This window comes from Dromaius novaehollandiae, chromosome 14 (genome assembly GCF_036370855.1).
Source record: "Dromaius novaehollandiae isolate bDroNov1 chromosome 14, bDroNov1.hap1, whole genome shotgun sequence".
Classification (NCBI taxonomy): Eukaryota; Metazoa; Chordata; class Aves; order Casuariiformes; family Dromaiidae; genus Dromaius; species Dromaius novaehollandiae.
Window position 1 is genome coordinate 3,630,951 of NC_088111.1, and position 27,657 is coordinate 3,658,607.

Here is a 27,657-nt window from a genome sequence, read left to right on the forward strand (position 1 = left end):
TGGCCCCCACCACCCGCTTTGACCGGGGGGGGAGCAGGGTCGGCTCAGGGCCCAGTGCCTGCGGCGGTGGCAGGAGGCGGCTCGTCCCTATCTCGTCTAAGGGGCCGGAAATATTTGTCTGCTCTGGGCCGCGCGGCAAACGTGCGGCGGACGGAGAGGGAAGGGAGGAGCCGTCGGCCAGAGCTTCATCGCTTCCCCCCGGTTTTTAGAGAATGGTTCTGCCCGACGCATATGGAAAGGGAGGCCGTGGACCGAACCACTGCTGCACCGGGGGGGAAGGGAGGACACTCGGGGAAGCGGCCAGCGGGTCTCGCTTTCGTACCCGTGAGGCCGAGCCGCCGGTGCCGCTGCGCTGCCTCGCTCCTTGCCGCGCCTCCCCTTGCCGCCCGTTGGCGGCGGCCCGGGCGGAGCCGGGAAGCCATCTTTACACACACACCCCCGCCGCCGCTGCAAGGGATGGTACAGGCCGGCGGGTCAGTGTGTGTCAGGCGCACGGAGCCACGGGACGGGCCGGGGCGGGGGAGCCCGGAGCCGCGGTGAGCGGGGCGGGGGGCGGGCGCCGTCCCGGCGGGGGGGCCTGGCTCGGCTTGGCGGGGCTGAGGCCTCCGGGCCCGGGGACGTCGGCCTGGCCCAGTGTCACCCCCTCAAGGCCGAGGTGGCCGGGCCTGGTCCCAGCTGAGGGGAGGCCGGTCGCGGTCAGGGCGCCCGTGGGGCCGGGTCTGCTGGGGGCCCCGCTTCCCCGGTGCGGGTGTGACACCCCTGCGAGCCCCTTCCCCGCTCGGCGGAGGGGTCAGTGTGCACCCGCCGGGGCTCTGCCGCAGGCCTGGTGCGGGTCGGAGCAGAGCAGGGTGGTCAGGGGTGACGACGGCCCAGGTTGGGGCTGCCCTGTGGGGAACTTGGTGTCAGGGCTTCGCCGGGGCAAAGAGAAAACGTTTTGGAGGCTGCAGCTGGTGTCTTTCACCTACTTCACCACAGAAAAAACAAACTGAGCACGTAGTGCCTCTAGCTGAGCTTAACCCCACGATCTTACGGAGGAGTGCGGAGTAGGGCTTGTGCCGGATGGGCCTCAGGGATGTTTTGATGTCTGTCTATTTTGCTGACGCTGTGCTGCCTCCCTTTCTTGCAGGAGGCCTGACCCATGTGCTGAGCTCTCACTATGAATGCTATCGTTGCCCTCTGCCATTTTTGTGAGCTCCACGGTCCTCGCACCCTCTTTTGTACTGAGGTTCTGCATTCACCGCTTCCTCAAGGCGCAAGCAGCGGGGACGTCTCCGGGCAGAATGAGCAGGCGGAAGAAGAAGAAGGCGGCATTCAGATGAGCAGCAGGATCCGCTCGCACAGCCCAGCAGAAGGTGCCAGTGCTGACTCCAGCAGCCCAGGGCCGAAAAAGTCAGACATGTGTGAGGCAAGTGTGTATGTGTGTGTGCAGACATCAGCGACCCCTTGCTTAACTAAAGCGCGCATGGATTTTTCTAATGTAAATTGTCTTGCTTAGGAGGAAAAAATGCATGTGACCTGCATTCATATTTGTATGTGACTGCCAGTACCAAAAGATCCCCAAGTCCTTATAAACTTGTAATGACCCACAACAAGATGTTAAGGAGCTGTTGTTGTGCATATAGACTTTGCCAAGGTGATCTTTTGAGGACTCTTTAGCCTGTGTTACCTGATTCTCTAGTGGCTGAGTAGGGAAAAAAAATCCCGAAGGCAATTAAAATGATAGAGAAAATATATGTTCACAGTTGTTCACATGCTTGCCTGCTATTAGAACCTTTTCTGAGCTACCTGTTAGTTACCTCCTTTTAGATAATGGCCACTTTTATTAGTCCAGTTGGTTTCACAGTTGCTGTTAATGTTTAACTGAATTAGACCACTTGTAGAGGCAGCATCAAATTCCTGATCAAACTAAAGAGTGGAAAAGGAGCATAGCAGCTGAGGAAACATAGCCCATAAGATGCTAGTTGAGGAGCTGGGTTCAAATTCTGACCTTGCCTCAAACTTCCTATGTCTGGCTTACTCTTAATAAATATCTGCATTCGCATCTGTAAAATATCACTTCCTTACCTTTTGAAGGGAAAATGCAGAGGCCTTTGGAAGCCTTAGGTAGTTGCATGCTCATTTACTGTTGGATTTTGCTTTTCTGTCTTCAGGGTTGCCGCTCTCTTGCAGGAGGACATCCTGGATATGTCAGCCATGACAAAGAGACTTCAATCAAGTATGTCAGTCACCAACACCCAAATCACCCCCAGCTGTTCAGTATTGTGCGTCAGGCCTGTGTTCGCAGTCTGAGTTGTGAGGTAACTGGCTTGGAGTGCAGGGAGAAAACCTACCTGTGGGCTTATGCACTGTTTTGAATCCAAGATACTGCTTTGCTGACCTTAGCCACTCTGTGCAGCCTGAAAAAGGAAGGAATGGAGGTGGAAAGAAAGACACAGAAGTCCATTCATTCCAGGATTGGTGGGAATTTTCAGGGTTGATCTTTGATAACCTTGGGGGTTCCTTCCTCTCTCCTTGTGAACCTAGAAATATCCCTTTATTGTTTTTGCTCCTATGCATTTATTGTTTTTCTTTCTGAGATGAGCTGTGTCTGTAAAAATGTTGGAATCTGTTGCTTTGCATCAAGAAATGTTTGATCTTTGCAGACCATTTATGTTTGGCATCTCATAGAAGGGAAGGGAAACCTTACAGTTTAATGGGTGTGTGTGTGTGTCAGAATCAGCAATTCATTGTGAATTCTCAAAATTATTATAGTGGAGCAGAGCTGAATTCTTAAAATAGTTAAAATGAAGGTTGTGTGTTTGCAGCCTATCTCTGGAGGTCTGTTTGCCCATGTATTTTGGATAGCAGCCTATAAAAGGTTTGTTTAAGTCACCGGGTAACTTAGGTTTCGAGGGAGGGGGTGTGAAAGAACAGGAAGCTTTGTTCAAGCAGGGTTTTAGTGTTTCAGCTGTGTGATGTGCTCTACTGGCTTGGTGTATGTGTCCCTCCCCTTCAGGTCTGCCCAGGACGTGAAGGCCCTATTTTTTTTGGAGATGAACAGCATGGCTTTGTGTTCAGCCATACCTTCTTTATCAAAGACAGCCTGGCTCGTGGTTTCCAGCGCTGGTACAGCATCATCACTATCATGATGGACCGGATTTATCTCATCAACTCCTGGCCTTTCTTGTTGGGAAAAATCAGAGGCATCATTGATGAACTTCAGGGCAAAGCGCTCAAGGTGGGTCAGTGCAGGGAGTGAGTTTGGCTCAGCTTTCCTAAAACTTTATGGTAGCTGGTTTGCTGATGAATCAGAAAGCTAATCCAGCTCACTGCAGCCAGGAAGCTCATTAAAGTTGACACAAGGGACAAGAGGAGATTCCACATCTGGGCATAGGAGAGGAGGAATGAGCTTCAAGTCAATTTAAACAAGTTGTAACATTTTTCACAGCCCTAACTGCTAGACACTGGCTTCCTTAGAAATTCAAGTAGCTAAAGTTGTGAAGAACAACGTTTTGGGGAGCATGGGTGTTGCCTGATGATAACTTTAGTCAGTCTAAGAATAAGATGTTCCTCTCCTCTCTTTTCCTGTATTTTACAATGTCTTTTGGTGACTGTATGTGACATGCCCTTTTCGCTTGTTCTTTTGTCTCAGGTTTGCTTAAGCATTTTACTTGTTTCAGTCACTTTTACTGCCCTTCTTTTGTGACATAGGTGTTTGAAGCAGAGCAGTATGGGTGCCCTCAGCGTGCCCAGCGGATGAACACAGCGTTCACTCCCTTCCTGCACCAGCGGAACGGCAATGCAGCCCGCTCCTTAACCTCACTGACCAACGATGAAAACCTGTGGGCATGTTTGCATACTTCCTTTGCTTGGTAATGCTATCTATGTTTCTGGCTTCTATAACTCCTTCAAGAACAGAAAATTCTCATATCTAAAATGGTGGAAACATGAATTGAGTGTCCAGGTGGTTGTTTCTAATTAGTAAGCTGGGCTTTGTGAAGTAGTCCCTGAGTGAGAGGGAATGAAGCATAGAAAGACAGCAGCCTTCTGGTGCCTTTAGGACAAAAGTTCTCTTGTTGCTGTGAATTAAACCTGTTAATGTGGTTGCTAATGGAAACCACGTCTATCTAGATGGAAAGGCTCTGCAGTATGGAATATAGTACGGAAGAAAGCAAGAAAAGATGTTCCCAGCCCCGATCTGTTGTACAGTGGTTGTTCACCTGGAGGTGCCCCTGTATTGTGAGACGCAGCATAAGAGTGCAGCGTTTGGCACGGTAGCGTGTCTGTGAGATTCCACAGCACATTGCTCCAGTGCCTGACTTGCTCATCAGACTTCCCTGGAAAGATGCCACAGAGAGGGTTGCAACACTGGCATGTGACTTTGATGGGGGAAAAGTGTTGCACAAAGTAATTGCAAAATGGTAGATCTTACAGTGACTGGGTGGCAGTAGTTGTAAGAAGCAGTGATAGTTACACACAGAGGAAAGCATCGAGAACTGCTGAAAGGAACCAGAGTGGTAGTCATCAGATTCTTTTAAGCTCATTGCACCAAGTTTCTTGCAAGATTTTTGTACCTAGCAGGTAGGCTTAATGAGCACTCCTCTTATTTTTTCAATGTTTCCAGGCTTTTGAAAGCTTGTGGCAGCCGACTTACAGAGAAGCTTCTGGAGGGAGCACCGACAGAAGACACCCTTGTTCAGATGGAAAAACTTGCAGGTGAGCCTAAAGTTTCCAGAGCTGGAAGAACCTTTGAGAACACTTTGGATGGTGAAACACCAACTCCTTTCATCAACATCATAAATGTGGCCATCTCTCTCGGACTTTACCTCTGTGGTAGTCTGTGCAGTAGCTGATGTGTTCTCCTATATGCAGATAACTCTGACAGGAATGTGAAATCAAGGCCCATGGCCTCATAGGCTCTCTGCACGCATGTACGTTGTTTCCCACTTCTGTAGGAGTGTTGCATCATCACGATTTATTGTTCTGTCTGGCTGGATTGGCCCTCCCAATGAATGTCCGTGGCCAGAAGAATTTACTGAAATTAAAGGATTATAAATTTTTCTTACGCTGAATTATTTTATTAATCCATTTAGACTAGAATCTAGAAAGCTTTGGCTGTGACCTTTAAAGGAAGAATAGAGAATGCATAGCTGGTCAAAAGATATGACATTGTGTTCTATAGATGAAAATCCCTTCTTGACATTTTGGTGGTTATCTTACATCTGAAGTGTGAAACTTGATTATACTTTTTACTTTAAGTCTGCCTGTTATTAATGCTAGTTTTTTCAGTTACTGTGTTTGCTCTACATCTGAGCTCTGTCTCCCCACATCTAGCCAAAAACAGTTGCCTGCAGGGTGTGTAGGCACTTCTGAGGCAGTTCCCATTCCTGGAGCTCTCCAGCAATTTTTATGACCACTCTGCCTTTTTTATCTAGACCTGAAAGAAGAGTCAGAAGGATGGGATGGTTCTGAGGAAGAAGAGAAGCCTTCTGCCCAGACAGATGTTGCAGAAGGGCAGGAGCTGTCTAAATGTCCACCTGAAACATCTCTGATGCCAGACTGCAACAGCTGGAATGTAGCTCACAGAAGGCTGTCTGTCTTTCGCTCCCTCAGGCACATGAGACAGGTAAGAGGAGTACATTTACACTCTGATGTATTCTGTATTCAAAAGCTAATAACCTCTTGTTCTCCTGTTAAGGTTTTTTTAAAATATATTTTTTTTCCTGCAGTCTGCACTTGCCTTCTTCCCTGGTTCTGTGTGCTACCTGCTTTTGCCTTGCTGGTTAAATGAGTCAGCAAAGAAACATGAAACGGTTTGATATTTGGCTAGTGACAGTGTTAACTGCATCCCTGAGCACTCTTGTCTCTGAGATCATCGTCCTTTTGTCTTGAGCCTCTGGTGATCATGTGGGAGGCCATGATATGATTTCTCTCAAATTGTGCAGTTGTCCTGTTCCCAAGAGCAATGACAAACATTTAATACAGAGATTGTGCAGCACCTTCAAAGCCAAGTTTTATTTTCTTAAAACAGAAGTGTTTGAGAGGAAAAAATAAATCATTTACAAACAAAACAAATGGTTCTGCGCAGATCTAGCTTCTCTTCAGTGCTTCCAGTTGCCTGGATGAGGGAGAAGGTTCAGTGCATTTGTTCCACAATCACTTTCTCACCGGCTTGTTTTCCTGGACACTCCTGACAAATAACCTCCTGTGTTTTTGATTTTATTCTGCTTTATCTCTTTAGTCTCCTTCTGTTATCCTGTTTTCTAATCTGGAATGTTTGAAGCTATCACTGTGCCACGTTGTATTGCAAATTTGTGCCTGTGTAGGCTTGTCTAGGAATATTGTTTCATCTTTCGTGACTAGATCATTGTTGTGAACATAACCCAGATCAGAGAAATGCCTGAAAGTTGTTACTATCTAATAGAAGTTTAGTCCCATTCCAAATGGGCATGTGTCCATTTAACCAAAACCACTAACTTGGCCAACAAGTGGGCTAATTCATGCAGTCTCTCCAGAGAACTAAAGGATTTGGAGGAAGCTAGAAAATAAACTGTTCTTCCATTATTGAGCTTAATATTGAATTGGATCTTTGATTAGGCATGTTGGCAAGGTGATATTTTGCTGCTGTTTGTTCTTGAAACCATGGATGGAGAGAGTATTGTTTTGCATGACAGTCTGACACTTTTATTTCCTGTCAAAAAAGCACTTAATCTTGGCATTATGGTTTAGTCCTGTTACTCTGTGCATAAAGCTTGCTAAATTTTCATGTTTATTTCTGCTTTTTTTTGTTCTGGCAGTTTTTTTATGAGGCAGTAATGTTTTTAACAGGCCAAAATGGATATTTCACTAATTTTCATTACCAATGCAGAACGGTTTTGTTTCAGGTTCTCGGGGCATCAGCATTCCGCATGCTGGCTTGGCATGTTCTGATGGGGAACCAGGTCATCTGGAAAGCTCGAGACATGGATCTGGTCCAGTCTGCTTTTGATGTGCTACGGGTAGGAACTTTTTTCTTTGCTTCCTGGCTGCATATTTTTACATATATTTCTTTAGTAGTCAAGCGTTCATAATGACCTGTCTCTAACATGTAATTTTGTGGAGAATGTGTTCTAAATTATGTGGTTTTTAGAAAAAAACAATCCTTGGTCGTCTTGGTTGTCTTCTGTGTAGCAACTGCATAGTTTTCCAAGCCGATTAAGATGCTTCTGATCCCCCAAATCAGCTGAATCTGCATCGGAAGTACTCCAAACCTTGGCTGGCCCTGCAAATCAGGGAGATATTTGCACCTTACTGGTTTAGTTCCAATGCTTCTCTTGACATGTTTCCTTCCTTTTCTAGACCATGCTGCCTGTTGGTTGCGTGCGGATCATCCCCTACAGTGACCAGTATGAAGAGGCATATCGTTGTAACTTCTTAGGGCTTAGCCCACATGTACAGATCCCGTCCCACATATTATCATCTGGTAAGAATCTGTTGCAGAACCCTCTCCTTTCCCTACCATCTTGTGTTAAAGGCCACAACATTTTTTTTTTTTAATATATATAAAATACTGGCAGATATTCTAACAACACTGCATGAACTGAAACCAGTGCCACTTCATTTTTTTTCCCCCGTATCTTTACCTGATCAGTAGCTGAAAGGTGTGACACTTGCTGCAAGTGCTGATAGTGAGCAAAGGTTATTGTTGGACCAAGTATTGTAAGCTGACTGAGTCATGCTTTCTTGGAGCAGGTTTGTAGCTGCATTTTAGAATCTGGGCTATTTCAGTGAATGTTCTTCTGGGCTTTTGTTGTTCTAGAGTTTGCAGTCCTAGTGGAAGTTCGCACTGCTACCCGGTCCAGTCTCTACCCAACTCTTTTTGATGATGAGCAGTCCCTCAACAAGTATGAGTTTGTTGTCACCAGCGGTAGCCCTGTTGCAGCAGATCGAGGTGGGTGTTTTGAAAACGTGATCTTTTGTCAGAAGAAACCAGTAGTGCTGAGATCAAAACAGCATCTTGATCTTTGACTGTTTTTTGTGCTGTTCATTTACTGGTCCTTAAGGAAGTCTGGGCGGAAAGCCAGGTCGGTATGCAACTGGGGTGTTAAATTTTCATTTTAATTTAATATATTATATAAAACTTTGCATTTCTACTAGCTTTTGAATTGAGACTAGATACAACAGAATCCAAACAACTACCGTTTAACAGTGGGTCTGAATAAAACAAAGGCCCCTGAGCCTGTGTGTGTGTGTTCTGGTATCCTTCACAAAGTTGTTTTGCTTCTTGGATCAGATGTTTTTCCAGTGATGATCTTTAACTCCTCTTCCATGGAAATTAAATCAAGGCAGGCAGCTGAGGGGTATATTTTTCCACCTTGTAAAACAGGTGGATTTCTTCTTGGCTTAGGAAAGAATTTGACTTGATTAGTTCTCAGATAATGATCTGTTTTGAAATTGGCTGTGCTGTTATTAATAGTATAGCCTTCTGTATGTAGAAAGAACTGCATTAATAACCAGATGGAAGTCCTAGTGAAAAATGAGTGCAAATCAGTGCTCTGGAACAGATTAAGACATGGAACAAAAATAAATGGATTGGTCCTTGCTAACAATTAGTAGTAGAGGTGCACACAGGTAATCTGTATCTTCCAGGTCCTGTTTCTCACCCTTTTTCCCTCTTTCTGTTCTTGTAGTTGGCCCTACCATCTTGAACAAGATTGAAGCTGCTCTGACCAACCAGAACCTGTCTGTAGATGTTGTGGATCAGTGCCTTGTTTGCCTGAAGGAAGAGTGGATGAAGTAAGTGCAGCTGTGTTGTTTTCGATGAAACAGCTTCAGCATTAACCCTGGAACAATTTTTTCAGAGTACAGGACAAACTTGTAGCCAGTTAACTTTCACTTTAGTCTTGAGAGTAGTAAACTCCACTGCTGGGAGCTAAGAATATCAGTTCTACTCTAGCCTAACTACCTTTTTGGCTTTCTGTGGTTCTCAACCTTTATGCTTCAGTTCATGCATCTGTAAGTTACATACATGGCAATACTTGCCTGCCTTATACAGATTACAGCCATTAAGTATGCAAATATATATAAGCCTGTCAAGGTACGTTATATTCTAGTGCAGACAACATGCCAAACAGATGTCATGGTTGTACCCTCAGGCACTACATTTCAAAGATGCAAGTAGTTAAAGAAAGACTGGCCAGGTGAAATAATTAATGGAGCTGTTATGATTTTAACATTCACTTGAAGGCCAGATGGGCACTAGATTTGCCTCCCAGGGGAAATTCCCAGTTGTCCCAGTTAATTATTAAATTTTTCACTAGAATGAAAAAACAGACTAGACTTATGAATATTACTAGTGATTGGAATATTTTTTGAAGTTTGGATTAACATTTAGTTGCTGTAGGCGCCAACAGAAGCTACCGCTCATTCTGCTCAGGTCCGTTGTAATAGCGACAGGAATTTCTTGTTTCTGCAGCAAAGTGAAGGTCCTCTTTAAATTCACTAAAGTGGACAGCAGACCCAAGGAGGACACCCAAAAACTGTTGAGCATCCTGGGAGCTGCAGAGGAGGACAACGTCAAGCTTCTGAAGTTCTGGATGACTGGCCTGAGCAAGACATACAAGTCCCACCTGATGTCAACCGTTCGCAGCCCAACTTCCTCGGAGTCCCGGAACTAAGGGGTGCCCAGCCTCACTTGCTGCCCTCAGATACCTGCAGGGAACCCGGAGTTATCACTGCTAAGCCTGCAGCGTGTGCACAGTGGAACTTCATCACTATTCTTGTGGTCCTCAAACTAACTTGAAGAGTGACTTGAGTCCTTTCCTAATTGCTGTGAGACTGGACTAAAAGTGCTAATAAATAATGCTGCTGTCTGTTCTGAAATTCAGCTCTAAATCTAGACCTGCAGACTCAAGACTAAAATTCAGCAACATGCAAAGAACCAGCATGAGTTAATTAAAATCCCGTTCTGTCATCATTAAGCACTATAGTGTGGCAGTAGACCTCAGTTTTAGATTTCATTGGCAAGACTCAGATACCTGTGACAACATCCAGAACTCCTGGAAATGGATATAACTAATCTCTCTGAATCCCACATAATATATTCTAAAGGTCTGAGAGAAGAAGAACCAAAAATAAGTGACAGGTCACAGGGCACAGATCACATGTAAACTATTTAAAACCACTTCATGCTCAGATTTATGAAGAGACTATTTTCTGCTGTAGCATAAGTCAAGAGTATCCTGCTGGAGTCATGTCACTCCAGTTTATTTATTTATATCTTAACTTGAGACAGTTTTAGCATTTGCTTTGTAAATCTTGTCTGGGAGGGAGAATTGTAACACAAGAAGTCTCAAATTGCAGTCTGCTTGCCTCTCCGGAGGCTAAAATACATTGTTTTGCCTGTGGTTGCAAAACTTTCAGTGAAGATAATCTCTCCAGGGTAAGGTCTCTGGTATTGTTCTGTCTTCAGAAATAACTTTCTAGCTTCCTAATTAAGTTAAGCAGGAAAGATCTAACCTGTCGATGCTCCATTGCTATATAACCTTATGTTAGCCATTTTGAATGCTTACTACTTTCATGACAACATTGGTGCATTTTTTGATTACCTAAACAGACATTCCTTAACTGTATTGTAAGGAATTACTGTTTCTGTTGTGAAGTCATTCTTTTTCTGGATCCTTGTTGGGAAAACTTGACATGACCATAGACATTTTTAACAAGCTACAGGCAGGTTTTACCCAGGTGACCTACTACACTCATTCAAACAAGACGAGCTCAGAGGGGATGTTCCAACTTGTTCACAAGTTCTGTTCTTATGTATAAAATATGCAGGTAGCTTTTGTCTGGAACATCTGTAAAATGGAGACAGGCATTAAATCTCATTAAGAGCTATTTTTGTAAAATGGATAAAGTCTAGTTTTGTCTTGATTTAATGTTTAAAGTAAGTGTGTGTATGTGTGTCTGTGTTTTGGGATGGGGGAAGCAACTGTCAATCCACAGGATAATTTCTGCACCTTTGCCTAGATGTAATTTACAGAATTCAGCAGGTCTTTTCCTCTTCCTGTATATTAGTTTCTTACACACATGGGGCAAGAGATGCTCAGGTACCTTAATTTAAAATGCTTGATTCTGGACATAAACAATCACAGAATATTCAAACAGCAAACAGACCCTTAGAAATAAGCATTACTCTGTTACTTCAAGAACGAATTAGTTATTTAATTTCAGGGTTCACAAAAAGGTTTGCGTTTCCCAAAATATCAGTAAGGAAACATGAGACAGAAGAGGCACTCAACCTGGATTCATAGGAAAGAAAGCTTTTCATCATATATACATCTTGCTTCCCACATGCTAGGGCTAGTAATGAGGAAAAAAGCCCACTAACAGCAAAAGAAAAGTGACAGAAGTAATTAGGAAAACATGGACTAGTGAATTAGAATTTCTGGTAGCAGATAAGTCGTCCCTGTTGTGGCTACCACGAGGAGAAAGTGACCCATTCATCACAAATACTTTTTCAGCTTGACACATCAGAAGGTGCTGTGCCCAGTGCTGAACCAGGTTCGTTCTTGTGATCTAGTACTTTTTCTATTTGAAAGCAGTTCTGGCCCAATTCAGAGCTATGTAATACAAGAGGTAAAACATTATGTGGTATTCAGGACCTTGACTTCTGAACTTTTTCCATGCTTAGCATTTTTTAAAATGTAGCTCTTCCAAGCAACCTGGCATTAACAGCCTAGTCTGTGTGTAGTGCACAGTTTGTGTGCGAATACCCACTAGCAACGCCTAGGTTTGGGAACAGAGGTGCGGTTTCTTTCAGAACAGCAAATGGCTGACCACAGGGTCAGGCGTGAGCCTGCATCCTCTGCTTCTGTTTGCTGTTTAAGTGACGAGCCGTAGCCAACGCTGATTGTTCTCCCTGCTAATCTGAAACTGGGTGTTGTCACAAACAGGACCAGAGAGTCTCTGGACAATGTATCAGTTATGAGCCATACTATGCAAACCACTAACTTAACACTTAAAACATCTCCACAGGGAAAAAGGGGAAGGTTGCTGAAATCTATAAACCCAAGGTGCCTGCTTAGCATAAAAACAGATATGCTTGCCTGCCAGGACAGATCTGCATTCAGGATTACCAAACATTGTCTGGGCAAGTTCTCGCAGCTCTCAGATTAGGCTACAGGCACTGACTTTGCCGCCAGCGATAGCTGGAATGTGCACACTGCTCTTAGCATAACTTAACTAACAAAAGAGCATGTCTGCAGCCATCTTTCACCACCCTCCTTTCCTCCAAATGATACGCCTTGAAGACAAACTGATCAAAGGAGGACATTTTATTCCAGCACGGCTTCCCTTTCTGCACGGCTGAGCAGCGTGCACCTGGAGGGAATGCAGGCACGAACGCCGCAGCCTGCAGCGCGATGGGCGAAGCCTCCCACGCCAGCACCCAGGCATTTGTTTTGGCTGCCGTTACAGCCGAAACCTTTTTGCAGCGGTTCTGTTGACCGCATCCAACCCCTCTCTCTGGGCAGCAGCCAGGGCGGTAACAGCTTAAAAAAATGATCCCTACAGCGGGCTGAGGAGGAACCTGTTGAACGTGGGCAGTGTAAATGAGGGGCACTGGGGAGGGGTCAGAGTCCTCCGGAGGCGGTGAGCAGGGCTTGCGCAGGCCGACCCACACGCGCTTGCTCCCAGCAAGCACCAGGGCCTCGTTTCACACCACCTTCGCCCTTCTTGGTGTGCGCAGCTAAGCCTGGATCCACCGCTCCCTCGCTGCAGAGAAAATTCCCCGCAGGACACGACGAAGGGCGCAGAGCTTTGCAAGGGCCAAGCAGACAACCGAGCTGACCAGCTGCCGGACACCCGCCAGCCAGGCCCTGCCCACACAAGCCCCAGGAGGCCGCTTGGGGGAGAAAAAACCAGGCTTAAGTGCACGCGCTTGCTTCCACACGTCCCCCCCCCCGCGACGCGCGGAGCCGAGAGCCGCGGCAGCTGCGCAGCGCCGAGCACCGGCGCTCCACGCGCGGCGCACGCGGCGGCCCCGCGCATGCGCGAAGGCTCCAGCGCGCGGGAAAGGCGGCGGCGGCCGTTGGTGACCCCTGCCGGCGGGAAAGGCGGCGGCGGCCGTTGGTGACCCCTGCCGGCGGGAAAGGCGGCGGCCGTTGGTGACGCCTGTCGGCGGCGGCCGTTGGCGACCTCCGCGCGCGGGAAAGGCGGCGGCGGCCGTTGGGGGAGGGGGAGGCATGTGGCCGGCGGGCGCGCGGCGGCGGGCGGGCCTGGCGCTGGCGGCGCTGGCGGCGGTGCTGGCCCTCGAGGCGCTGGCGGCGTGGCGGCGGCGGCGGCGGCCCGTGCGCGAGGTGCTCTTCTTCCCCTCGCGCGTCACCTGCACCGAGGCGCTGCTGGGCGAGGCGGCAGCCCCCGGCGCCTGCCGCTGCCCGCTGCCGCGCGGCGACTGCCCCCTCAGCCGCCTCCTGCGCCGCCTCCTCTCCGCCCGCCGCTCCCTCGAGCTCTGTGTCTTCGCCTTCTCCAGCCCGCAGCTGGGCCGCGCCGTCCAGCTGCTCCACCGCCGCGGCGTCCGCGTCCGCGTCGTCACCGACGCGCAGTACATGGCCCTCAACGGCTCCCAGATCGGCCTGCTGCGGCGCGCTGGTGAGCGCGGGGCCGCGGCCCTCCCCGGGGAGCGAGCTGCGGCGCGGCGGGTCGCCTGACGGGTGGCACCTCCCGGCCGTTTGGGCGGTTCCTGCTGGTTAAAACCGGCTGCTTGCCTGACGCCTTTAGCGTCTGTGCCCAGCACGTTGCTGATACGCGTTTTCGAGGCATGAAGTTACCCTTCGGGGATAGTTGAAGGGGTGGGGGAGGAGGTGTCACAGTGTTGGGTTGTGCCACTGAAGAGGAGACCTTGAAAAGGGTTTTATGTCTTTGCAGGGATCCCGGTACGTCATGACCAGGAGAACGGTTTCATGCATCACAAGTTTGCTATCGTGGACAAGAAGATGCTCATCACGGGCTCCCTCAACTGGACCACGCAAGCTATCCAGAACAACCGGGAGAACGTACTGATCGTGGACGATGCGGAGTATGTGAAGCCTTTTCTGGCCGAGTTTGAAAGGATTTGGGAAGAATACAATCCCATCAACTATACATTTTTTTCCAAAGAAAATAAGTGATTAAGCTGCTTCCCAGAGCTGGAGGAATACTTAACAAATGGCGTTCATGTATTTTATTATTATATATAGACATCAGTGTATGATCTATTTGGTTGTAATTTAGCTCTGCAGAAGCAAAGCGCTTTCTACCCTAAGGTGTCACAGATCCATTGCATGCTAAATGAAGGAGAATCACCCAACTGTTTGCCTAGCTATTATGTGAGGATAGCTAGGGTAGCACTGTATTGGTAGAGTTCAGAAATTGAACAGTCTCAGTGCTGTGCCCAGGAGAAAAGGTAATGTTTGCATGGTGCTTGGTATTTCAACAGTGAAACAGGTATTTATCAGCTTGTGATACTGCCGAATGGAATTTTACACCAATGGTTCTTCTGCATGACTAACTCTAGAAGAAGCGTTAAGAGGACTGTGAACAAAGGTAGAGCTCCTACAGAGAGATTAAAAACAACTTTGTTACTTTTTTGTTAGCATTAATTGTTGAAAGTTTGTAAATGGGATTTTGTGGAAAATATGAAGTTAGAAATTAAAAATATATATTGAATGTTAATTACTATAGAAGATTTGCTTTTTCTTTCATTTAAGATTAGTAAAGTCCCAGTGTAAAAGTGACAGAATGCATACTAACACCAGCTTATCCGCTAGTCAGCAAGTGTAGGGAAATTGCTGGAAAGCAGTGATGAGATGCACTTTTTTAGGAGCAGTCACTCTTGTCTTAAAAGCCAGTATGGCTGTAGTTAAGTCACTGATGTTCAGAAAGGCACTGTGGAAGGAAAGCCCCATCTATACAGGTGGCAGGATACAGTTTCCTGATCTGATTCAGTGATCTCGGGATTGCTTGAAGGTAGCAGAAGGATGGGGGACCAGATGACAAACGAATAGCATGAAGGAGGCAAGAGCATCCCTCTGGATAGCAGTGACAGTTCAGAATGCTTGGACAGCTATGTCCCTGTCCAAAAGTCATCTTCTACAACAGTTAGACGATGCGTTTTTCTGAGGAAGTATATTTTCTTTTGGGGTTGTATATTTTCTTTTGGGTTGACCATCTTCGCACTTACTGTTTTGTCTTTAAAGAGAATAAAGTTAATAAGATTATTTTTATTCAGACTAATTAGTTGTTGTACATTTATGTAAACTTCAGTTTACATTGCATTTTAGAGCTTTGTTGTTACTGTACTAGTAATTAACCAAGGGCCCCTTTTTGGGAACATGTTACTTTATCTTTGCCAGCAGAGGGAGCATAACATTAAACATGTTTTTAATTATGTATGAGAGAAAGCTGATGCAGGAATGTTGTATTGGCTGTGATGTTTTAAGGTCATGAGAGAAGGAATTTGTAGAGAGAGGTAGTATCTTTTGTTAGACTGTTGATACAGTTGGAAAGAAATGGACAAACTTGGCCATCCAAATTTGGAGCATTCCTTTTTTTTTTTACATCTGTACTAGTTGGTCTAGTAAAAGATATAACAACTTCCTACAAATCTTGCCATTCTAAATACATTACAGGAATAGTTTTTTGGGAGTTGCAGAATCTCTGTCTTTACAGTTTAAGGTAGAACAAAGGTGGGTGTAAACTTAATGAGAGTTTCAAAACTCCTAAATATTCAAGTGTCTGTGTAAGAATTACTTTATACTGAATATGAAGTTACTTGAAGTGCTCAAAAATCTCTCTAAAAAGTCTTAATGTTGTGTTACCACAGTTACCTGATACTGTAGTGCTGTGATTAGCCCTATTAAATATGCCATTCTCACAGAAAAGCTCAATAGCATCTTATGTCTTCTGTACTTCAGACAGTCCTTGTAGGTTGGTAGTTTCAAAGATTCAAGTCATTAAAAATTCCAGTAGATCCTTATGCTTAGGTGTTATTTAGGATGCAGAGAGTAACTGACTGCAACAGATTATAGATTTGCTCTGTTCTGTTAGAGAAAGTTGGCACGAGGGGGAAAAATGCCTATTGCTATTATCTGTACATAGCAACTATGGAAGAAGCTGAGAAAGTTCATTCCATAGTAAATCCACTACAGCAGCATTAGCTTTACACTACTTCAGACATTTTACTGCTCTTAAAAGGAAGGTGAGATGTGCTACTTGCTGCATTTTCTTTCTTAAATATGACTGTAGAAGCAAACAGCTAACTCGGTTTCAGGCTCTGTCCTCTACGCCTTTCTTTCTGTAGTAATGTCCTCGTCGAAACAAACACCTCACTACACAGCATGCAAAGGGTGGTGCAAAAATAGTTTATTACGATATAGTTTATGTAAAGTTAGGTAATTATATTTACAAAATAAAAATGATCAGCTACATCCACGGGAACCTAGTATGTCACACAAGATTTTGTAAGGAATAAATACTGTGACAAAACGTGATGTTTCTATTACAGTGAACAGTTGATCAGGAACAGTGGCTCTTAAAAAAGCACTGAAATAAAATGGAGTGGAAGGGAGAGGGGAAGGAGAAAAGATCCCACACATACTTAGAAACAGGAGCCTCAAACACACACTCCCCTCTGCAGAGGGAAATGAATCAAGTTTGGTAGATCATTTCCTGGATGAACCTGGTTCTGTGGAAACCGCCCCTTAAGACATGCCATTCAGACCTACACGGCGACTGGTTTTCAGAACAACTGCGGTTCCTCTTTCTCCTCGCCACCCTGCTGTAATCGTTTCTGAATTTGATCTGTAAGTCTTTCCAACAGCAGCGTAGCTGTAGTAATCCACAACTGCACTGAGATTTCTGTGCTTTCTCTACTGTCATTGCCACTCAGTCAAATTACAGATTAGAGGTGGAGGGCATGCCGCTACTGCATCACCACAGGACCTGGACAATTTACCTTGTAGTTCACTCTTGCTTTTGCATTCTTATTACTCACAACTCCTTTTTGTCATTTCCGTAAGGAGTGGAAGAGGGCAGAGGCTCTTGTAACACGAGTGGTAGAGCATGGTGTGTGCGCATGTTTTAATCCAGAACAAATCTCCTTCAGATATGGTTCAGTCATTGGTGAAAAGTGTGCACAAAACACTTCAGTTCTGATGAGGTTGGTGGAGGAAGACTGACTATTAGTACCTGGATGTCCAGTGCGACTTCAGTTATCACCCAAAGACATACAAAGTTTCCTTCTCTCTCTCCCCCAAACTTTATCCCTTCAAAAAATGATTCTTTAAAATCTCAAGACATCCCAGAACTCCAGGTCCCGGGAAGGTGAATATGGGTCAAAGACTAAGCATTCTTATCTATTTCCTACTTACCATAGTCTTTAGTATTTTATAACATACTTTGCTCTCTCTAGTTTAGAACAAAGAGTCAGTTTTCTTGTCACATCCAGCACACAATCATCGTGTGAAGAAAGCAGGAAGAATGAGAAAATAATTGTTTGTAATTGCACTAATTATTTACTAGTTCACGGCCAGCTGGATTAGTTTGGTTGGTACCAACTCGACTGGCTAATCAGGTTTCTGCTAGTAAATCCCACACCCTTGTTTTCTTTTAGTAGTCTCAAAGCGCAGGCTGAGGCAGGGGAAACCACCAAAGCTGACAGAGCTGTGTTGTTTTCAGCCTGCACGTTCCCTGGTCATGCAACAGTACTTTTGCATCCTCTTGCAAGAAATGGTTGCATTACAGCGGTAGGATCACAAAAGTTCAACTCAGTAGTAACTACATTGTATTGAAAGTTATATTTAAACAGTTACTTACATACTGTAAGTTACAGTAAACTTCCATGCTGTTGTACAATATGTGTCTGCACGGCTGGGCACCGTGGTTCCCTTGCAAAGTCCGGGTAGCCTTACAGCGTATACTCAGTGCTGATGCACAAGTGAGTTAGTTACACCGTCACACACCAGGTTCTGCGATCTGGGCCCTTGGTTCACTCACTACAACAGGCCTAAGTTACTGTGCAAGGATGGTTTGTATGCTCTAGCACAAAGTAGTTACTACTTCTCTATATATAGATAACAGTTTGCACACTCGCGGTGTTAATGCCACTATCAATCAAATACAAGATTACTGAATTCTCTGAATGGAAAAAAAACCAAGTTTATAGCGCAGTAAGGTTACAGTTCTCAAACAGACTGTACACATTCTTTGGACAGGTATTTTCAAAACTAAAGGTATAGGTCAGCAGAAAATGTTTGAAAAGATATTTATAACAGTCATCAAAAAACAAACATATTCTATCAGGAAAGATAGGGTGGGGTCAACATATTACACTCAGCGCTCCTCTTCCAACCCCCAAATGGGACGTCTGTATTAGAACAAGATTTAAAAATCAAAACCACAACTTAGTCACAAAAGAGAACCCTCCACTAATTTCTGAGTAATAAATATTTACATTGCGTGCTTTGAATACTATACAGGTTTTAAATTATTTTTTTAAAAGAGAAGAATAACAAAGCTTTTTAAAAAAATGGAAAAAAAATTACAGAGGAAAGGCAAGCTACACTGAGCGTGCATGTGCTTAAGTGTTCACAACAAACTAAGTACTGTATATGAACCACAAAAAAATGCAAAGGACTAGTGGAATCCAATCAAGTATATAGTTGTTACAAAAGTGACACATTTTACAATACTGGGGGGGAGCTGCTTAAATGCATTCCAGTCAACTTCTATCGCAGAAGGAGAAAATAGCCTTTTCCTGGCTTGCAATTCAGCACACAAGTTTAGTTTTGAAGCAAATGAATAAAATTTGCTGCTTCTTTTATATGTGAGCAAAGAAAGGGTCACATTTAAAAAAGACTTGGTCTGTTTCAGGGGGAGAGGGTACAAATGGTAAGAAAATTTTATGCAAAAGAAAAAAAATACTTAGAAGCAATTAGGAGGGGTATATGTCTGCAGCTTTGTTGCACTTGAGTTTTCCTAAACCTCGCATTTCAGTACTATTAATAGTGTAAAATGCAGCCGCTTGCATTTCACCTCACCCAATGTGTATATACTGCGCCCTTTAAGAGCATTAGAAGCAGAATACCTGCTAGAAGGACTCGCCCCATTTTGTACAGCAGGTACCTGGCCCACATCAAAAGAAGCAACCTGCGGCTTGCTCTGCTGTCACAGAAACGTGCAATGGGAGCTGTAGCTGGGATTTAAAAGCCTCTAGTGCAAATGTTGAGCTCGCTCTCCCTCTCTCCCTTCCTTCCTCCCCGAAGCTTTCCCCAGTCTCCGCACACTTGCTCATGTACAGAGCCACTGGTTTCTCTTATGGTGAAAAATGGATGAGGCCTGGAGCAGGAAGAAGATGTTGGATAACTACAGAACATTGCCATCAGCAAGAAAGTTTCCCAGCTGGCTTTCTTTTTTTTTTTCTCTCTTTCTTTTTTAAAGCACTGCTCTCACTGTCTCTGCAGAAATATTTCAGTTTCTGGCTCTGTTTATTGGTGCTGCTGGGTCTCTCATTCCTTAATGTAAAGGCAGGTAATGCACTGCCTTATGCTTTGGAGAAGTGCTCTATCTGATAGTTGCCACACTGTGAGCGGAGAGAGGAATGAAACCTGGAATCCAGCCTGCAATGGTCCATAACAAAGCCACGTTCATGCCACGGCATCTTTCCTCCTCAGATGTCTTTCCTGTGCCCTCCACAGCTGACAGCTACCGCAGTGCGTTTGCACGCAGCTGGAGGAGCGCTGCTCCGAAGCGGGACGCAGCTGCTGAAGACACCGAGAGGGGCCTTGCCTTCTGTACAGCAGGGCTGGCTTTTCTGTTTTGCTTTCTCTTTAGAAGAAGCCTACCCCCTGCTGATGGCTGCTCTTAACGGGGACAGTATACAAGCCCACCACCAGGTCCATAAAAGACCCCTTTGCTTAGTGATAAGTATTTAAAAACAGCAAAGTTAAGCAATACAATTAATCGATTTGGCTTGTTAAGAGATCGCTAAAATCATGAAAATCGTCACCAGAGGATGGTCCCACCCATTCCTCCAAACACTCCGTGTGTGTCCTCTGCATTGTCCTCATTCCTTGTAACACATTTTGTTTTGACTATAGCCGTTGTTGGTGCCAGCTATTTTTTTCTCAGTGAACTTGTCTGTCTGCTTAGCTTTTATCAGCGGTTTGAAGGCCCAGAGAAGTTGGCCAATCATCAGCATTAATTAAAAGTTCCCTAATGGCAAAACTTTGACTAGCGGGGGCCACAGGATCTGATTCTGTTTATACAGGAGTAAACGTCAATTCAAATTCTTTTACAGCTGATTCAGGGAGCCCATTAAGATGGAGGTTACGAGAAGACTGGCATTTTCTGTATGGTAAGAAGATAAACTAGGATGAAAGAAAGGAAGGAAATTAAAAAATTCCAGCATCAGCCTTGCTTATGCCACATCTCCTGTCAGTGTCTCAGCTGAGAGAGTCAAAATATTGTGTGCATTTCCTCAAGTAAGCGAAGAATTGACGCAAGTGGCCCAGAACTTTTTTATGACCTTTTGCTTAGCACGTGTGTATATACAGGAAAAGAGAAAAGCCTATACAAGTGTTCTCTTCTTTGCAAGTGTTCCTGGGTGGGTTTTTTTTTTTTCTCTCTTTTTTTTTAAATGTTGGTATATTTTTATATGTGTATAAACAAGACTAAACCCTCATAGTCTCTCTTCACCGGGCAGTTTTGAGCCAGAGCACAAGCAGAAAGTCTTTCTAATCCACGCCCTGGAACGTCCATTGCTTCAGTACCAACGTGCTTTACACAGCTTGCTATCCATTGCATTTTAATTGCACCTTCTTCTGCCTTCTTGCACTAACATCTAAGTGCTTCTACTTTGCTAATACACTGCAGTGCCTTTTTGCCCATGCTCACCCATATTTTTATTTTTGTATTAATGTATTTACATATGGCAAGACAAGAGAAAGGCCTCCACTTGGACGTCAGCTTTCCCTCTTCACCTCTCCTGGAGCGCGTGGCCCAGCCGCGTGGCTCAAAGCTCCCGGCAGCTCTACTCTGGCAGCCTGCAACCAGCCGAGCTCTGGGGCACGCTCATGTCTTATCAGCCTGTTTCCGCATCTGGGCAGCCACACCAAATGTGCCCTCCACTTATCAACCCCCTTCTCTACATTAGGAAATAAGGATCAAAGCAGGATCAAAGGGCTTTCACTCACTAAGCTCAATACCTAGTCCCAGACTAAGCTGCAAGAGAGGACTTGGTATGGCAGAGTATAGAGCAGAAGAAAAAAGAAAAAAGAAAAAAACCCCACCTCTCCTTGGCGAGGCTCCAGTGGCTTGGTGGCATGAGCCTGTGCTACAAAGGGCCTCAGCCTGGCTCCTCTGCACCACCAGCAGGCAGCCGTAAATGGATGGCAACCTTTAGTCCTCACGCTTAAAGTAAGTGCTGCTGAGCAAATGAGGTGAGCAAAGAAAAGCAAGATTTTTCTAGGGCCTGTAAGAAAGCTCCGAGTCCGTAGAGAAGAAGCCCAGAACACATTCTGCTCAGTTGACTTAAGAGGCCGAAGTCCCACCCTACTTGACAGAGCAGCAGGAGGAGGAAGATCCTACTCATTCACTGGATCCAGCGCAGTCTTGGAAGGGAAGAGAAATGCCAGTACTTGAGCCCTAATCCCCACCATAACTGTGGCCCAAGGCCTTTGCCGGGAGAAGCCGGGCATGAAAGCTAGCAGAGAGCAAAGCACACGACAGTCAAACCTGGATCAGCGAGGGAGGAAATATAAAAACTATCAATCATCATCTCTGCTGAGAGCCGGGCAGGTAAGTTTGGAAGGGAGCACACGAGGCATACGGGACAGGTGACTGCCTCCTGTCACGTGCAGAAAGGCATATGCAATATATGAACCAGGGGGTTCATCCACTTTTCCACCCAAGCGGTAGTCAGAACTTAAAAGCCTGGGTCACAGCACTGACATCTCTGCTGGTCCTGCAATCTGTGCTGCTTGGCAGATGCTGCTGTCCCTGGTTTAATTCAAAGACAACATTGCCTTTACCTGGTAGTAGATCCCTCTGAAGTCTTATGTTCCCAGCTGCTGCTGGAACTGGGACCCAGACACACATCCTTGGCTCAACCGTGAGGTTATGCAGAAGAATCAGACCTCTCACTTAAGTCAGTAAAGGCCCAAGATGCCAGAAGGGAGAGAAACGATGCACACGAGTAGTGACAGAGCTTCAGCTTCTTCCAGGAGTAGCCTCTTAAGCGCAACACACAAATTGGAGATGGCTGAGAAAGTGGGAAGGATACAAGGAGGAAAAGCTCGTCTAGTCCATCTCAGCTGTAAGGGAAGCAGGACCCCATGCCGTGGCTGCAGAAAGCCGTATCTAAGCATTACCAAGATTATCTATCAGTAACAGTCTATGCTTTAAAAGGCCATCAGATAAAAGATCAGTGTAGTGAAAGCAGTGATTTCCACAGCCCCGGGTTAGCTCTGGTTTGACAGCTTCTGCTTTGGGGATCACTAACTTGGAAGCCCATCGTGCAGGTGTGAAGCTGGGGACGAACAGCTTCTGCCTGCTGACTGCACCCCAACCAGCTACGTTCCTCCATGCGGGACAGGAGGAGGGATAAGGCAGTCGCTGGCCTCACTATGGATCGGAGGATGGAGGCTAAAGGAAAGCTATTGAGCACCCATCGTCGCCTAGCCTGGCACGGAGAAAGCGCCTGTCTCCAGGCCCTCGGCTGCTACCAGTTCCAGAGCTGGTAGCGAGAGCCTCTCCCAAGTGCTGGTCTGCAGCACTTCTGTAACGCTCAGCTGTGCCCAAAGCACCACGCCTGCTGAAGGAGCCCGAGTTAGCCCTGAAAATGCACAGATCTGCCTGAATGCCACCGCCTGCTTAAACCACATTATAAGCACCCGAACGACAAGAGGAAGCTTAGCTCCACACAAAGGCTAGGGCGTATTTTTAAAAGCACAGTCTGATGTGTCGTGGCTCGCTTCGTGGCTAAATTAGGTCGGAAACCTAATGCATTGGGACGCTATTTCAACGCGGCTCCTGCCCAGGGTGAGCAGCACTGGCGCTCAGCGGCAGGCAGGCATCCTCTTTGATCAGTGCGGCAGGACCCGGGCTCGTTATAGGTGTAAAGCATATTGAAATGCTCTCGTTAACCCAGGATTAAGCCGCAGTGCCCATGCAGTCCGGCTGCTGCAAAGCGGAGTCTGCAGCTCCTCTAGAAGATGATAGCCTGTATTAGGCTGGCCATGTGCTACATCTATTGCTACCAGTTCTCTCAATTCACTTTTAATTGGTATCAGTTTATTGGCCTCACGTTGCTAAATTGTATGTTTTTAAATACAAAAACTGTTATGACTGAGAAGGTCTGAAGCACATACAGGTTTTCAGATTTTTATTTCAGGAAAAGATTAAAGAATTAAAATAGGAGCTGCCCTGCTGACAAGAAGAGTCGAGTTCAAGAAGCTGATAAAAAAAGGAGCATTATATGCATTGAGCACTGTGCATTTTCAGTCAGTATTGGTTCTACTTTCTACTCTACTTTCCTTCTTTGACTAGGAAAAGGGAGTTTCACATGCGCACAGACCCTAGGATACACAGGACTCCATGAGAGGAGGGGAGTAACAGCAAAAAGACTGCTGGGCTCGATCAGAGGCAAGAAAGTGACCTTACGACTCAGTCCCCGAAACACGTATCTCAGCCCTGGGTACCAGAGAGAAGGGAGACAAAGCCACGGCCGATGGGGCAGACCTTACGTTGCACGTGAGTAACGGTAACTCCCTAACCATAACCACCTGGAAAGCCACCAAAGCGCTCCGGGCTTCGGGAACACCTACGTCCAGGATACGGCACAGTCATGGGGCAGGGAAGTCACTTCTTCCGTCCTTCTCCAGCGAGATATCAGTGTTGTACCTCCCGGCCGCTCACACGGGTCCTGACTTGCGCTCCCTGACACTTTCCCACGGGCTTCCCCCCTTGTAGGTGCAAGTAATGCAGTAAAGATCAACGGTTAGATTAGGCTCCTGGTGTGCTCTGAGCACTGGGTCTCTTGACAGCAGTAAGAGCTAGGTACGGCCTATACCACCCAGGCCCTGCTTTTATACCAAAACGGTTGGTACGACAGAGCTAGCTTATTAATAGGCTACTGAGCCTTAATACTGACACTTAGTGTAATGGTTTACAGTAAAGGAAGGATTCTCCTACAAGCGCTGCAGAGGGAAAAAAACCCATCCCTTCCTCTCCCTCTCCGAGTCTCTGAAGCGTCTCACAAAGCAGGGAAAGGAGCTGCGGAGGCGAGGTGGCGGCGGGGACCGCCACCGCGGAGCTCAGTCTCGTCAGGAGCGCCAAGACGAACAACAGCAAGGACAATCGTAAGGAACGAGAGACAAACGGTGCTGGTGCTGTGCTGCCTCAAGCTGGGAGGTGCGCGTGTCGAAGCGGAGCGGGGAGAACTAGTCTTTCTTCAAGTCCCTGGATTCAAAAAGCTTCAGGCGTTCTTGCACAGTCAGGCCTTCCTTCAGACTCTGGGAGAGACAAAAGAAAGAGCATCGGACACCGCAGGGCAGGAGCGGCCGGGGCGACGGCAGCAGGGATCGGGCACACAGAAATGGTGCGATGCTCAGGCAAAGGAAACGTGGGCAGCAGGAGAATGGCCTCCGCGACGGAGAGATTAGTGGGACATGCTAGAGAAAACACACAGTTATGGAATGCTGTTATTGGTGAAATCACGCCTAGAGAGAGGGTGAGATTGCAAATTAACCAGGTGACGTATCGGAAACGAATGAGAGGCACACAATACTGAAAGCATGATTAGCTCGACTTGGGAAATGATCCCTGGAGCCCGCAGTGTAATTATGGCTGGGGCAATTTCAGCAGAGCTCCAGGATTTCGGGGGTACCAGGCAGTCCAGCTTGGTTCTGCTAAGATAAATCACTGCACTGCAAAGGAGGACCTGCACACTGGTCCTGCCCATCCGCCTGCACGACCGTATCGTTGATTGAATGCGTGTACATGTTGGGTGGTTCTGACTTCAGTCAACGTTCATGCTTTGCCCAAAACAGCTCTGAAAACTGCATTTTACTGCCAGTGACAATCCCACCCTTTCTCTAACCCCAGCCTGGGGTCTTTCCCAAGCCAAAGCTGCTGGTTGCACAGGGTTAGACAGAGGACTCGCAACTAAATGCTTGCTCCAGGTTCTAGCAGGACCTGATGTCTGATCCAATTCAGACTCTGCATCCAGATTTCACGGCATGACAGCCAGCTGCGAAACAGAAAATTCCATCCTGCTAGCCCTCGGCATTTGCATCTGTGAAAACTACTGTCGCCTACGCCTAAGGAGCTGGGAAAACAGCTACGTGAGTGGTAGAAACACAGAAGCAAATAGCTTGCCTGCTGCAAGACAGCTTTAACCTGAAACCAACCCAAGGAGACACACAAGATCAAAGACAGCCATTCCTCCTGCCTGCAGCCCGAAACGTGTGGCCTAAGAGCTACAGGGGACCAGGGCACCAGATAGTGAATGGTCCCTGCTCGCTGCTGCTGCAGGAGGTGCAGACATCTCCCTCCCCGGCAGCCAGGCCTGCAGGGCTGGCAAGGTCTCCCTTTTATGTACTGTAAAAGCTTTCATTGCTGGGATGCATCTGCTCTGAGACAGAGGCAGGCAGCTGCCAGAGTGCCCAGAGGGCCAAATTATCGCACAGATAATTCTGCTGCATGCAAGCCGATTCCTTAATTCACTCTGCAACTCGAACACTATTTGCTTTACAGACAAATGTACAGCTGCTTCAAGAGGCACAGATCTGCATGCACAGACCTTTCTATCAATTGATAGCAACGTCCCCTTTTGCTTTTACTCCCTTGACTGTGGTGTCAGAGGACCGTATGATCACAGAAGCAGCTTAGACTCCCGGGCCAGGTTTTAATGTGTGGTTGTCAAGGCAAGACTCGGTGTGCATAAACTTGCCATGAGGTTGTGCAGGTTCCCACAGCCCTGAGCTGGTTAAAATGTTTCTCCTCCCACAGGTCTAGAAATCCAGAACAGCTTTGGGAAACAGCATGGAAATAAAAGCACTAAAATGGATTGGTTTTAATTTAAAAATGATGTATTTTTTCTTTTCAGCTGACAGCAGAGGAATTCTGGAGAGCCAAGGATCTGAGTATATATTTCCTAAAGGAAGCTAACTTTGGGCCTGTTAAATTAGCAGCAACCCATGTGTTCCAGTCTATACATTAGATTTCCTATTATATGAAAGAAGACAACATAAACCATTAGACTGTTCTATCTAATGGTAAAAATTCCAGCAAAATCACCCCTTAGGGAGTTTCTCGATTGTTTGAGTTGCTGATGAAGGGGAGCTGATGAAGGCAGACTGATGTAGGGTAAAGTCTGTGATAAAGGGATCCTCCCTCAGACTTCCCGCAGCTCTCAAGCTAACTCTCTATCACCATGTTGGGGATCTCGCCTCTTTTCTTTCCCCTCCCTCTGCAGGTGGTCTCATTTCAGTCTTGACCATGGACCAATAAAGTCTACTATTGTGTCTGGTTACTCGAGGTATTTGTGTCACAAGAATTAGCCCCTTTTCTCATGAGCTCCCTCCTGCCGGATGAGCTCTGAAGCCTCCAGCCAACATGTGAGACGGAGGTGCAGTGCCAAGTGACGAAGAGCAGTGGAGTGAACACCGGGGAGCTGGGGAAAGCCTGGAGAGCAGAAGGAAGAGGTTACTCAGCAAGGAGGACTCTTCTGCTCCAGCACGGATCAACCTGAAGAAGCAGCAATTACAGGCAAAGGAAATTCAGGACATCCTCTCTGCAGCTGAGACCTGAGCACCGTTGTACAAGCTACGGGCCTTCGTGGGAGACGTGTGTGTGGTGTGGGTGCTACCGGCCTCATCTAACGTGCCCTCTGCTCTCCTTTGAGGGGGAAATGCTCACAGGCCTCACCGATCCTCTCCTCCGTCTGGCTAACAACGCAAAGGCGGTTTTCCCTACAGGGCCTGCAGGCTGCTGGAGTTTAGTCTGAGGCATGCACAGTCATTCAAGCATGCACACCCAGCGTCCCGCACTCCCAACACAGCAAACAGGCAAACGTGCCCCACCGTGTCCAGGTCCTCTCCGTGATGGCTAGCTGTGTTGGTGAGGGTGGGAGGAGCGGGAAGACGAGAAAGCCATATTCCCCAGGGAAGAGCCAGAGAGACTGCATTTTATACGGATCTTGGGTCCACTCTCTTCTCCCCTCCCAATTCCCGATCCCCAGTAAAATCATGAACAGTGAATAAACCAGTCAGTCATTAGGAGAAGAAGGGCTCTCATTTGCCATGGAGGTGTGAGCAGTGCATGCAAAAGTGGGCCGCTCCAGTGGGCAGCTGCGTCATTTGGTGGGTGCCGGTTTGTTTACCTACGTGGCAGGGAACCTGGACTCGGGTTCATTTCAGTTATCCCATGAGACCTGCTCAATAACGGACTGTTGAAGGAAAGAGCAAAATAAAGAAAAACAAAACAAAACAAAACAAGAAGCTCATAAATCCTAAATGCATTGGTGCTCGCGCAGCCCCCCTCCCCACGGCAGCGACAGAGCCGGCAGCGTGCCCCGCGGCAGAGCACATGCTTGCTCTCTTCTCCTCCCCCCCACACAGACGGGACCACAAGGACTGAGTTGAAGTGGTGAAGGGAAACCAAACA

At 46.6% G+C, this 27,657-nt stretch overlaps 3 protein-coding genes across 13 annotated transcripts in view; 2 read left to right on the forward strand and 1 right to left on the reverse strand.

Annotated features, from left to right (window-relative positions):
• The first annotated feature begins 267 nt into the window (after positions 1–267).
• Positions 268–10,870, forward strand: FLCN (folliculin). 3 transcript variants are annotated; one of them, XM_026095241.2, is made up of 12 exons: positions 268–473; positions 1,127–1,405; positions 2,151–2,297; positions 2,996–3,217; positions 3,691–3,851; positions 4,604–4,695; positions 5,415–5,605; positions 6,864–6,977; positions 7,318–7,441; positions 7,778–7,909; positions 8,649–8,754; positions 9,434–10,870. In XM_026095241.2, the coding sequence occupies exons 2-12, from the start codon at positions 1,157–1,159 to the stop codon at positions 9,633–9,635; spliced, it is 1,740 nt and encodes a 579-aa protein (XP_025951026.1). In that variant the 5' UTR covers positions 268–473; positions 1,127–1,156; the 3' UTR covers positions 9,636–10,870. The 3 variants fall into 3 exon arrangements, with proteins under 3 accessions (XP_025951026.1, XP_025951023.1, XP_025951027.1); XM_026095238.2 differs by having other exon boundaries at positions 270–536; XM_026095242.2 differs by lacking the exon at positions 268–473 and adding an exon at positions 696–789.
• A 1,121-nt stretch (positions 10,871–11,991) lies between these two features.
• On the forward strand, positions 11,992–15,881 carry PLD6 (phospholipase D family member 6). Its single transcript, XM_026095127.2, has 2 exons — positions 11,992–13,605; positions 13,882–15,881. Exons 1-2 carry the CDS (start codon positions 13,200–13,202, stop codon positions 14,121–14,123), a joined length of 648 nt encoding a protein of 215 aa, XP_025950912.2. The 5' UTR covers positions 11,992–13,199; the 3' UTR covers positions 14,124–15,881.
• Positions 15,882–16,334: 453 nt separating this feature from the next.
• Positions 16,335–27,657, reverse strand: part of MPRIP (myosin phosphatase Rho interacting protein) — a 105,357-nt gene continuing 94,034 nt past the window's right edge. For 6 of the 9 annotated variants that reach the window (XM_064520106.1, XM_064520105.1, XM_064520104.1 and 3 more), the window contains one exon: positions 16,335–24,503. In XM_064520106.1, the coding sequence (XP_064376176.1) occupies positions 24,432–24,503 (72 nt within the window). In that variant the 3' untranslated portion in view covers positions 16,335–24,431. Of the gene's footprint in view, positions 26,677–27,373; positions 27,440–27,657 lie in introns of all 9 variants that reach the window. The other 3 variants (XM_064520108.1, XM_064520107.1, XM_064520109.1) reach the window with 3 other exon arrangements.